General features: G+C 46.7%; 1 protein-coding gene across 5 annotated transcripts in view; it reads right to left on the bottom strand.

Annotated features, from left to right (window-relative positions):
- The window catches only part of LOC122364715 (DNA polymerase beta-like), a 37862-nt gene extending 25806 nt beyond the window's left edge, over positions 1-12056 (bottom strand). Inside the window, exons 1-3 of one of the 5 annotated variants that reach the window (XM_043335373.1) lie at positions 12047-12056; positions 11051-11171; positions 10116-10184 (exon numbers count right to left, since the gene is read on the bottom strand). In XM_043335373.1, the coding sequence (XP_043191308.1) occupies positions 10116-10182 (67 nt within the window). In that variant the 5' untranslated portion in view covers positions 10183-10184; positions 11051-11171; positions 12047-12056. Of the gene's footprint in view, positions 1-10115; positions 10185-11050; positions 11295-11409; positions 11431-12046 lie in introns of those variants that run through there. The other 4 variants (XM_043335374.1, XM_043335372.1, XM_043335375.1 and 1 more) reach the window with 4 other exon arrangements.
- Positions 12057-13001: the final 945 nt, after the last annotated feature.

Genomic DNA, 13001 nt, shown 5'->3' with positions numbered 1-13001 from the left:
CGCGCGAATGACAAAACATGACGATATTTATTTATTGCTCGTAGCTGGTTCGTAGGGAATGTGCTAAGTGAAAAAAGCATATAATGACTCTGTATATCATATTTGTTTTAAATAATTGATTGCTTTGCATCATTGCACAAAAAGTAATAAAATTCCGAACGTAAGGGCCACTGGAATTTCGGGTTTGTAAGTACAACGTTTTCTTTCAAGTTTTTGGTCTTCGTGAAACAGAAAGTTTGCGATTTCGATGTTTCTTACAAACTTTTTTCTTGTAAAAAAGTTGGTAAATTTTAAACTCAAAATTCATGCCCGAAGGTTTCGTGAAATCCAAATTTCAAATGTTGGTAATTATTTCTTTTAAACTCAAGTTTTTTCTTTGTAATTACACACTTTATTTGTTAGTGAAACAGGCCTCAGATAGAGACCTTTTGTAATCTACTATTATAAATCTTAAAAAGTCCGCCGCCGCCCACGCCGCCGCCGTCGGGGTTACTCCCAAAAAGGCTTATTGCGGCGCTGTCGATGGACGCAGGAGGGTGAAATTTTTGCCACTCGTGGGTCACGTAATTGAACAGGTCGTATCAAATTTTGGGCACGATGCGGCCGAGGGTGCGCCCGTGGCGCGTGCTCATGTGCGCCATAGGGTTAGCATTAGAATCGGCAAAAACAGGCTATTGCTCGGGAACGGTGAGGGCTACGGGGGTGAAATTTTCACGCCAAGTCGGTCGCGTGCACTCATTTGTCGTATTAAATTTTCGACGGTGTGGGTTCAGCGGTGTGCACGTGGTGGGGCCGCGACCGGTGCCGAGCAGAAGGCACGTGCTTTAGGCTCAGTTGTTCGCTTAAAAACCTGAGTGAAAAGCATCAGAGCCGGCAGGTCATTGACCTTTGACAACGAATACCGGCGCCGGGCACCCCTCGCCAAGGGGATTCGCCAGTAAATACGATAAATTTGTTTTTGCAATATCTCAGCCGTTTCTGGGCCGATTTAGCTGAAACTTGGACTGTCGGTGGTAGTGTAGTTTAGGGTAGGGTAGGGTAGGGTAGGGTAGGGTAGGGTAGGGTAGGGTAGGGTAGGGTAGGGTAGGGTAGGGTAGGGTAGGGTAGGGTAGGGGTAGTCGTAGGGTAGGGTAGGGTAGGGTAGGGTAGGGTAGGGTAGGGTAGAATAGGGTAGGGTAGGGTAGGGTAGGGTAGGGTAGAATAGGGTAGGGTAGGGTAGGGTAGGGTTGGGTAGGGGATTGTAGGGTAGGGTAAGGTAGGGTAGGGGATTGTAGGGTAGGGGTAGGGTAGGGTAGGGTAGGGTAGGGTAGTGTAAGGGTAGGGTAGGGTAGGGTAGGGTAAGGGTAGGGTAGGGTAGGGTAGGGTAGGGTAGTGTAAAGGTAGGGTAGGGTAGGGTAGGGTAGGGTAGGGTAGGGTAGGGTAGGGTAGTGTAGGAGTAGGGTAGGGTAGGGTAGGGTAGGGTAGGGTAGGGTAGTGTAAGGGTAGGGTAGGGTAGGGTAGGGTAGGGTAGGGTAGTGTAAAGGTAGGGTAGGGTAGGGTAGGGTAGGGTAGGGTAGGGTAGTGTAGGAGTAGGGTAGGGTAGGGTAGGGTATGGGTAGGATAGGGTAGGGTAGGGTAGGAGTAGGGTAGGGTAGGGTAGGGTAGGGTAGGGTAGTGGTAAGGTAGGGTAGGGTAGGGTAGGGTAAAGGGTAGGGTAGGATAGGGTAGGGGTAGGGTAGGGGTAGGGTAGGGGTAGGGTAGGGGTAGGGTAGGGGTAGGGTTGAGTTCAAAAAGGGCCCAACATACAAAACACTTGAACACCCCGCAACTATCACCATCCCTTACAGTTCAATTAAAAACAGCTACCCAAATCTACCCAAATAATACAGCTAAAAATACAAACCCAAACTAATGCACCCGTAACATAACATAAATCAAAGCATACAGTTATCGCGTAAACCTGTACCTCTAGTCTATATTATAAATCCTAAAAAGTCCGCCGCCCACGCCGTCGGGGTTACTCCCTAAAAGGCTTATTGCGGCGCCGTCGATTGACGCAGGAGGGTGAAATTTTTACCAGTCGTGGGTCACGTAATAAAACAGGTCGTATTAAATTTTGGGCACGATGCGGCCGGGGGTGCGCCCGTGGCGCGTGCTCATGTGCGCCATAGGGTTAGCATTAGAATCGGCAAAAACAGGCTATTGCTCGGAAACGGTAAGGGCTACGGGGGTGAAATTTTCACGCCAAGTCGATCGCGTGCACTCATTTGTCGTATTAAATTTTCGACGGTGTGGGTTCAGCGGTGTGCACGTGGCGGGGCCGCGACCGGCGCCGAGCAGAGGGCACGTGCTTTAGGCTCAGTTGTTCGCTTAAAAAACTGAGTGGAAAGCAACAGAGCCGGCAGGTCATTGACCTTTGACAACGAAGGCCGACACAAGGCACCGCTCGCCATGAGGATTCGCCAGTAAATACAATTAATTTGTTTTTGCAATATCTCGGCCGTTTCTCGGCCGATTTAACTGAAACTTGGACTGTCGGTGGTAGTGTAAGGTAGTGTAGTGTTGGGTAGGGTAGGGTAGGTAGGGTAGGGTAGGGTAGGGTAGGGTAGGGTAGGACAGGGTAGGGTAGGATAGGGTAGGGTAGGGTAGGGTAGGGTAGGGTAGGGTAGGTTAGGGTAGTGTAGGGTAGGGTAGGGAAGGGTAGGGTAGGGTAGTGTAGTGTAAGAGTAGGGTAGGGTAGGGTATGATAAGGTAGGGTAGGGTAGGGGTAGGGGTAGGGAAGGGTAGGGTAGGGTAGGGTAGGGTAGGGTAGTAGGGTAGGGTTATAGGGTAGGGACTAGGGTAAGGTAGGGTAGGGTAGGGTAGGGTAGGGTATGGTAGGGTAGTAGGGTAGGGTATGGTAGGGTAGGGTAGGGGGTAGAGTCAGGTAGGGTAGTTAGGTAGGGTAGGGTAGGGTAGGGTAGGGTAGGGTAGTAGGGTAGGCTAGGGTAGTAGGGTAGGGTATGGTAGGGTAGGGTAGGGTAGGGTAGAGTAGGGTAGTAGGGTAGGGTAGGGTAGGGTAGGGTAGAGTAGGGTAGGGTAGTAGGATAGGGTAGGGTAGGGTAGTAGGGTAGGGTAGGGTAGGGTAGGGTAGGGTAGTAGGGTAGGGTAGAGGGTAGGGTAGGGTAAGGTAGGGTAGAGTAGGGTAGGGTAGTAGGGTAGGGTAGGGTAGTAGGGTAGGGTAGGGTAGTAGGGTAGGGTAGGGTATGGTAGGGTAGTAGGGTAGGGTAGGGTAGGGTATGGTAAGGTAGGGTAGAGGGTAGGGTAGGCGTAGGGTAGGGGTAGGGTAGGGGTAGGGTTGAGTTCTAAAAGGGCCCAACATACAAAACACTTGAACATCCCGCAAGTAGATCACCATCCCTTACAGTTCAATTAAAAACAGCTACCCAAATCTACCCAAATCATACAGCTAAAAATACAAGTCAATCACCCAAACTAATGCACCCGTAACATAACATAAATCAAAACATACAGTTATCGCGTAAACCTGTAACTCTAGTACCTATAAACAACACTTCATCAGATAGACACCTTTTGTAGTCTTGAACAATCAACTTCAAAATTTGACCTTTTTTGACCTGACTTTGATCTGACCTCGACCTGAACTTCATCCAAATATGGTCCATATCACTAATTAAATATGTTTATTGAGTAAAATGACAAGTAAAATGACCCATAAAACATGTGTCGCATATATATCACATGTTGAAGGTAGATAGTTTACCTTCGTTGACCTGACCTGACCTCTAGCTTCACATGATAGGTATTGTATGCAATGCATCTTGTCTAAGTACCTAGAAACACGTTTTGGGTGACCAATCTCTGTCCATTATTCGCCAACTGGGCTCCAAAGTCAGAAGTACTAGGAAATGTTGAAATTTTCAGTTTCTATTCCTGACCTCACCTCGACATGACCTGTGGCTCGCAAAAAAAAATGTTATGCTCCAGTACGCCTCGATAAGAGCTTTCGATTGCCGACCTCTCCCTCTTTCTGCGACCATCGGTTCGAAAGTTATACTGGGCGAAATCTGCCCCACCCCCACCCCAAACGAAACTCGTAATCAGTACCTACCCCGAAAAGAAAAAACTCCACAACAACCTCACATTACGAAATTCTAGCACGGTCCGATTTTCGCGACTTTTGGGGCATTGACCTGACCTGGAAGGTCAACCAATGATCTAGAATCTTAAAATTGGCAATCATCAGCTCCCTCTCGTCATGAGAAACACGCCCGATTTTTTTCCGCGAATCTCTAGTCCGATCAGGGGCCAGACGGCTGGGAAGAGGGTTCTATGCAAGATTTCATTACTATTGGGTCCCATGGATATCTTCTATAGGGTAAGGTGCCTAATTAGCGACCCCCTTAATTTGAACCGTCATTGCTCACGATCTGTTGGTGCCACTGTATTACTGGCTTGATTTTCAGAGAGATCGTTCATTTTTCCATTAAAATATAGTCATTTTCTGCCCCAATATTCACTAACTTATTTGTAGTGAGCATTTTGGCAAACCATTGCAAAAAACGCTAATAGGGAACTCTTCCCGATTAGCGACCGGGGAGGGTCGCTAATAAGTCTATGGGTTTCCCCATATTAAAAATGGCCAAAAATGCGACGCCTGAAAAGATGAAATATGATCTCAAAAAGGTAACCTATACGAGAAGCACTCAATCACTCGAACAGGAACGTTTATCCAACACATTTACCTAAGTAAAAACTGATCACGTGATGCACCGAAGGCCAAAAGAAGGCGGAAACCCAAATTTTGCGGGCTATCTCGTATGATATTCGAGGTCTGCGCTGGATTCGGCACCCCTGCAGTCGGTGACGACATTTGGCATCCCCTGCCACACATTGCAAGCTTCAGCAACACCTCATTTTCATTTCTCACTTTTCCCCTTTCTTTCCCTTCTTGAGCTATTTGCGACCATGTCAGGCGCAAATAGGAAATATGAGTTGCGACACATTTTTAACCGCTATGCTGCGCACAGTTAAGCGATTCACTATGGGAAAACGGCAATCAATTGAAAAAAGAATGTCGATTCAGAATAAAAAATGTGCATCATCCTAATGTGCATCGCTTTTCATCAGAGAGGGCCCAAACACACACGTTTTAGATAAGAAACTCGTCATTTTTATTTAAACTCACCTGAAACGTCCCACCAGAAACATCGACAACCGTAAAATAATTTAATTTGATAAGCAAAGTATGGCTGACCTTTTGACGATGTTTTTATCCCGTTTTCTCATGCCAGTTTTTTTTTCTGTAAGGAGGTAGGTCGCAAATCGGAAAGGGTCGCTAATTAGGCACCTTACACCTCTGACGCTATAAAAAAACGCCAATACGCATTCAGCCCACACCCAACAACCACCAATAAAACGGAAAATGTTCACAGGAGGTACCGGGCCTAGGTACTACCAGAGATGGGCCCAGTGGGCATCCAGGCTCGCTTTGAAGGTGTTTAGCGATGCCGAGCATTCGACTTCGGCAGGGAGCGAGTTCCAGTCATTCACGGCGCGAACAGAGATGGCCGACCTCCTCGCTTTGCAGGTACCGCTCTGGAATGGGTGGCCTCGAATGTAACTGTTTGCGACTCGCGTGAATAAGTTGTCTGGACTGATATCAACTCCACCATTGAACAATTGGTACAGAAAAATCATGTCGCCTCGCTTGCGCATATAGTAAAGTGATGGAAGACGTAGCTTCGACAGGCTTTCTTCGTAGTTTAAGTGTCTGATGCTGGATACCATACGTGTCGCGCTTCGTTGTACCCTTTCTGCAGCAGTTTCTGGTCCGCGCGGTTGAACGGACCCGAAACGAGGTTGTCGAATTCGAGGTGTGGACGAACTAGCGCCCTATATAAAAGGGGAAGCGTGAAACAGTCTAGCAAGGTAAAGGAGCGCCGAATGACAGAAAGCACCTGAGTAGCTTTGGAAACGACCACTGACGCATGTTGGCGGAACTTCAGCTCCGAGTCGATGTGGATCCCTAGGTCACGATCTAGCGAAATGTCGCACATTGAATTTCCCCTGATCGTGTATTGGTGGTCCTCGTTCGCGCGCCCCATGTGTGGAACCTTGCATTTCCTCTCATTAAATGAGAGCTGGCAAGTGTCGGACCATTTGACTAAAACGACCAGGTCCGGCTTGGAGCTGTGAGTTGTTACAAGGCGAAGAGATCGACGACGGTTCATGCAGCACCCATCTAGTTATTAGGGGCCCTGGGACACTGGAGCAAATCGTTTGAGGATCAGACTCCAATAGACGTGCTTTACTTAGACTTTTGCGAAGCCTTTGACTCTGTCCCTCACCAGCGCTTGCTCCACAAACCTACGGCGTGCCTGGCAGACTGCTGGCATGGAAAGTCTTTTCTCAGTGGCAGGAAAGAACAAGTAGTTGTCCAGGGATGCTCCTCAGAATGGACGGCCGTCCATAGTGGCGTCCCACAAGGATCTGTCTTGGGCCCATTACTTTCTCGTTTACGTCAATGATTTACCAAATGCTGTTCAAGTGTTCAGGGCCTTATCAAAATGTTCGCGGACGAGTGACGACACAAAAGTATACTCGTCGCCCGTGAACGCCTCGGCCGGAATCCATGTTGATCGTCAGATAGGAGGTCAGCCTCTGTCAAGTGCTGCAGAATTCTGTCACGTATGATGGATTCGAGAACTTAGCACGTCACGGCGGTGAGGCTAGCTGGACGATAATTACTCGGATCAGATTTGTGTCTTTTTGAAAATGGGTGTCACCCTTCCTAGCTTCCACTCGTCAGGTACCGTGCCCGCGTCAATTGAACGACCGTAGAGCAAGGAAAGTGGTCTGCATAGAGCCTGACGGGCTTCATGTAGGACACACGGATGTGTGCCATCGGGCCCGGGAGAACTGCATGGGTTTAATGCCGACAGTTTGCGTTCTACAACCGAGGCAGTGATGGTAATGTCCGCTAACTCTGGAATCCACTCTCTAGTTGGCAAGGTTGGCATATCGTCAAGAGCTTCTCGAGTGAAGACACTTCAAAAAAAGGAGTTGAGAACATCTGCCTTGTACTCTTTGATGTGGCCAACCCCCCTGAGGCAGAGCGAAGATTCCCTAAGGATGTCTTTGTTTTGAGGCGAGTGTTGGAATAGCGCCAGAAGGCCTTTGGATTATTTCTAAAATCAGCGCCCAGCCTGAGCTCAAAATCGTGGCGAAGCTTTCTGGTTAGATTTCTTAGTTTGTTGCGAGACACTCTAAATCGGGATAAATAAATTGGATTATTTGCGCAGGTGTAGGTACTTTTTCCACAGCTCGTTTTTGTTTTTGTTTTCAGCTGCAGTGCATACTAGTGCCATCAGGTTTATGAGGCTACACGGCCTATGGGTCCCACTCGTATCGAGTGAAAGGCATAATCGCAAAGGCTAAGGTCCTTAGTATGTAAATTTTCCGGACCGGTTTCAGTGCATTCCAGCATCATCATCAGCGATAAAATCACATCAGCGATAAAATCACATAAAACAAACACTTATCGTTTCACTTACATCGTTAACAATTCGAATTCGCATTAACATCATAGTTCGTGACACATTTTTCAAATCTTCCTTGAAAAGCGATACACGACAAAAGTACATCACATGCATAACACTTTGGTGTACTCCATACAAGAATGAGCGCCCACTGTTTGTACTAAGTAACTACATAGAGGGGTACTGCTGAGAACTTATTATTCAGAGCAGGTTTGTTCTCATGAATGTGCAAAGATTCCAGCAGCCGTAGGTCAACCTCTATACTACTTCTGGCAATGATAGTAAAATCAGCGATGGTTACAGGTGAATCACAGGTCTGTTTGTGATCGCGTATAGAAGACTGTCTGGGAGTTAAAGCCATTTCTCCAGTTCGGTCAGAAACCCCAAGGTGTTGCGCTACTCTGGTTTTAAGTCGGACAAGGGTGGAACCGATGTACGCCTCCCCACACGAGGAGCAACAATATTTATAGACAACACCAGAGCGGCAGGCCTTGGGGACTCTATCCTTGAAATGGAAAAATGAGCCGACAGTTAATGTGTTACGGAGAACAATTCTGGGGTCAAGATACGGATAATAGTTAGACAGTAGATCAACCAGGGATGCGGAGCCGTGGAAATTTCAGACGGCTCCGGCTCCGGCTCCGGCTCCGGAGAAAAAAATCGGCTCCGGCTCCGGCTCCGGCTCCGGGTGAAATGTTATGGCGGCTCCGGCTCCGGCTCCGGCTCCGAGTAAAATGGTCCGGCTCCGGCGGCTCCGGCGGCTCCGGCTCCGGCGGCTCCGGCTCCGACTCAGTACATCCCCTATGCAATCAATTAAATACGGATGGAAGAAAAAATGGATTGGTTATACGCGTTACTCTTTGCCATGACCGGCTCATGACCGCGTCCCCGCGCAAACGCACCTCGGAGAGAACTGGCACAACAAGGGACTAGGAAGCGATGGCATTGGAAACGCAGTCGCCGCGAATCGGAGTTCACTGAACCATCGTAAGCTGACACCCGTCTCGGCACGGACGGTGCTGGGAGTCGCAGTCCACTGCACTGGCTTGAAAACAATGGCCGTCACCTGATGACCGGTCCTCATGTTCTGGGGATGCAGTAGACGTGGGGGGGGGGGGGAGGAGCAGACAGGAAGTTGATTGCGTACTGTGGGATACTGGGGATATTCGGCTTTTTTCATTCACTTGATGGCACATGACGTAAGTACATACCATATGTTTCACTGCCTTGTACTGTCAAACCGAACTAGGTCAATTATTTTTTTTCCTCTTCAAAAAATAAAAAGGAGCCGGAGTCGCCCCCTTTTTTGGCGGCTCCGGCTCCGGCTCCGGCTCCGGTCTATATTGTTTCACGGCTCCGGCTCCGGCTCCGGCTCCGGGCAAAATATGCCGGCTCCGGCGGCTCCGGCTCCGACTCCGGCTCCGGCTCCGCATCCCTGAGATCAACCATTTCTTTTTGCATACCCAGGGACTGTTCACCAAAGTAGGGAAGTACAAAATATCTTTTGAGTTTTGGCACGTTGAAGAGGGGTAGCGTGTTTGAGTATTTCTGGTTTAAGAAATTCTTGATGCACAAGTTGACAAGGTAGGCGGGAAACCCATTGTTTCTAAAGAAGGTTTTTAGAAAGCTTAATTCGTTATCGAACAACTTATAGTTCGAGCAGAGCGTGAAAGCTCGGAAGATGGAAGACTTAATCACTGAGAACTTGACAGTCTTTGGAATACTACTGAAGAAACTGAGACCTAGACCAGTGAACGATGGTTTACGGTATACAGAGGTACTCAAGCGTGACCCATCCTTAGAGATATTGACATCCAAGAAAGCAAGTGTTCCGTTTTTCTCTACTTCTTTTGTGATTTACGCTGATCTACGCTGATGTACGCTGATGTACGCTGATGTACGCTCTACGCTGATGTGATTTTATCGCTGATGATGATGCTGGAATGCACTGAAACCGGTCCGAAATACGTATATACAAATGTAAATTTTCCTTCTGGCTTTTGGTTTTCTTACATTGGGTACCTATGCATGCAGATATGATATTGCACCGAGAACAACATTGTTGAAGAACTTGTATCCAGAAACAACATTTAACATTTTATTTTGGGAGTATTTAGAATGATGCTACTCCAAAAGAAGTGCGTTTAAACTTTCTTCCATTGACTTATTAAGGATAGGGTGCAAAAATGACCTGAACTTTGGCCACTGATGTCAAATTTATACATTTCATACATAGGTACTGCTGTTCCTTGTCAATTACCTACTGAAAGTTTCAAAGTGATCATTCAGCCCTCAGTCAGTGTAGCTATGGTGAGCATTCTGACCTTTTCTGATGTAAAGTCACTTGATGTGACCTAGCAACCTGACCTTAGGGGACCTGGATCTGAAATTTTTTAAAATGTGCAGAAAAGATATCTGCAAAAACCAGAGGGGGTGTCCAGACACCCCAACCCCCAATCAGGCATGGTTTGACACAGGACCCTGAGGAAGGTGATGAGGTTACTGGATCAACTAATAGAGCGCCCTTATCTCAGCTTACTTCCCTATGAAGCCAAGCAATGAGTAGGTTCTGATAACAAAGCTATGAATACTCACCAAGTAAAAATTCACAATAATCCTGATTTGGATTTGAAGCACTAGGCTGCAGCTTCCGTTTGCTCATTTCTGAAAAATGGTATGTCATAGATTAGGCAATTTATTCAACTTTACTACCTATCCCATGGTGAAAGCATGCCAACCTCAACACTACTTAGGTACCCATGCCCTGGCTTAGCTCATGTGTTGGACCATAAATACATTAACCTGATGAATAATATAAATTAAAATTAAATGCCTAATGCAGTTATTGTCATTAATTATCATAAAAAAACACACACAAATTGTATTCAACCTAGTTCAACATTGATTTATGCCTATAAAAATAAATCAGTATTTATTTACTTTAGGTACAACCAATCACCAATTTACTTACTGATATCATTTGACCTCATTTCATATCTGATAATCATGGCAAATTGCACAAACAAGTTTAAAAGTAACAATATACAATATGAAAAGTAGGTAACATGAAGCCTGTTTCAACGTGAAATATTATGGAATATTATTCCATGAGGCATGCGCAGTAGGTAGGCAACAGTGGGCGGAACAAGGAGCTGAGCTTCTAACGTATGACGCCACTGCAGAATATTCTGCCACAAAATGGCATAACAGATTTTCGTGATTCCGTTGGTTTTGCTACTCAACGTGGAGCATCAAATGATTGAATTGTAGGTAGCGTGTTTCTTCCTTGCAGGGATGTATTGGGAGGTGTAATAGCGTGAATTGGTGAGTTAGGTACCTACTCACCTACAGAATATTTGAGAAACACATAAGTGTGTTATTTTCTAGTGGCTTTCGTGTGACATTGTTTTGCACTGATGAAAGACGATTTTCTCATTTCGCTGGCCGGCAGAATATTCTGCCGGAGTGTTTCATGACATATTCTGCCATCCGAGGACTGCGATGTCACCAGACATGTGATGTTAACTCACCTGGTTAAGTCACCTGGTTGGGTTCCCAGTGTCGTTTAGGAAGTCAGGAAGGAAGTGAGAAGTGAGTATGAGGAACAGGAACCCTGAATCCTAGATCCACCAGCCAAAGTTAAGTCCTTGTCTGAGGAAGATTATGAAGTATGAAGGCTGAAATCGAGCGTCTTCCATGATGCCACGCATGAATACACAAGGCACTTAAACACAGAGTAAGTTAACAAACACAAGAGTACGGTAGGTACTGAAAGTTCCGTGTCACATCACACCTCAACCTGGCAGAATATTCTGCCGGGGCTGAAACAGGTTTCTGGGTAGCATCAAATAGCTCGTGGGAAGCTCACATCACACATGTTATTTTCTACCAGATATTTTCTTCTTCCTGTTATACACATTGGAACTAAAATTCTTTTTTTTAAGCAGCTACATCCACTAGCATCAAACATCAAACCACTGATCCCACTAATCATATTGCGCTAATCAAACCAAGGCTATACAGATATAGGTTGGTTGGTTGGTTTGGGTTAAAGGGACCCTCCCACCTTCAAAAAAGTTAATGAATTGGCACGAAAGTGATGTCGCTCGGTTCAGAAAGAGCGAAAACGAATATCTACCAAATTTCATCGAAAAATATTCACCGGTTTTCAAGATATTAGACTTTTACTTTTGTTTACTTTTTGGGATCTCCGCTGTTCCTAGCGACTTTATTTGAAAGTGCGGCATTTGTTGCGCGCAAAGCAGCATACACCACCGCGTGCTACCAAACGTTTTAGTAAAAGAGTTAAAAATCGTTAGATCTCCGCTGACGTCACAAATTCTAAGGGGGCATACCAATGCACTAGCCCTTAGAATCCGAAAACTGCAAGTTTGAAATTCCATATCTCCGAATTAAAGTATTTGTCGATGTTGTGAGTGCCCAAACCGGTATTTGCAGGCCATGGCCACCAATTTGGCCATCTCAACTCAAAACTAATGTTAAGGTGGGAGTGTCCCTTTAAGCACCACATCCAGTGGACCAAGGTGCTAACCGGGGCCCTGTTTCACCGGTGATAGCAGCAAGCTGCTATCACGTTTCGCGAGCTGACGTCATGTCGTGACGCCATACTGTTGTCGTAATGGGTAGTTCCGGCGCACGATTGCCGCGACCTTGGCGGCGGCATTAAGTGACGTATGAACCTAAAAGTAAGAGTTTACGCAGTCATGATAGTAAATATATTTTTGATATATATTTTTTTAATATGATGTATTTAAAAGAAGTTGGGTTTAGGAGAAATTTGGACATTAACTTCGAACATTTAGCTGATGACGTAAAACAATATTGCGGCAATCGTGCGCCAGAATTGCCCCTTACGTCAGCAGTATGACGTCATCACATTACGTCAGCTCGCGCAATTTGATAGTGGCGTGCTGCTATCACCGGTGAAACAGGGCCCTGATATAAAAAAGGTTCCTTGCGTCACGTTCGTCGTCTTTGCGCAGTTTTTGAATTGTAGTAAATTCCTGCCATATTGAAGGCAGCAAAATGGCAGCAAGGCACATCTAGGCACATCTGTCAATTCAGCAGCAACGAATATCAGCCTCACAGCAGCATATTTCGGGGTCTCTCGATTTGGCTGAAAATCGGTATACAGGGCCTCCGCGATGCTCTGATTCCGAAAATGTGCCTCTTTGGGGTGGTATTTTGCACCGTTAAAGTGACCATCCCACCTTAACATTATTTTTGAGTTGAGATAGCCAAATTGGTGGCCACCCAGTAAACATGCCGACGTCGGCCCGACGTCGGCCCGAGGCTCGGCCCGACGTCGGCCCAACGTCGGTTCAACCTCGGCCCGACATCGGCTGGACGTTGGATATGCCCGCATGTTCCGACGTCCAGCCGAAGTCGAGCCGACGTCGGGCCGAGGTCGTTTGCCGAGATTGACGAGATCGTTTGTCGTTGGACCGACGGGGCCGACGT

The sequence above is a fragment of the Amphibalanus amphitrite genome, unplaced genomic scaffold, assembly GCF_019059575.1.
Source record: "Amphibalanus amphitrite isolate SeventyFive unplaced genomic scaffold, NRLGWU_Aamphi_draft 000693F_arrow, whole genome shotgun sequence".
Classification (NCBI taxonomy): domain Eukaryota; kingdom Metazoa; phylum Arthropoda; class Thecostraca; order Balanomorpha; family Balanidae; genus Amphibalanus; species Amphibalanus amphitrite.
Note: the sequence above shows the minus strand (reverse complement) of the source record. Positions and strands in the feature narration are given on the sequence as shown.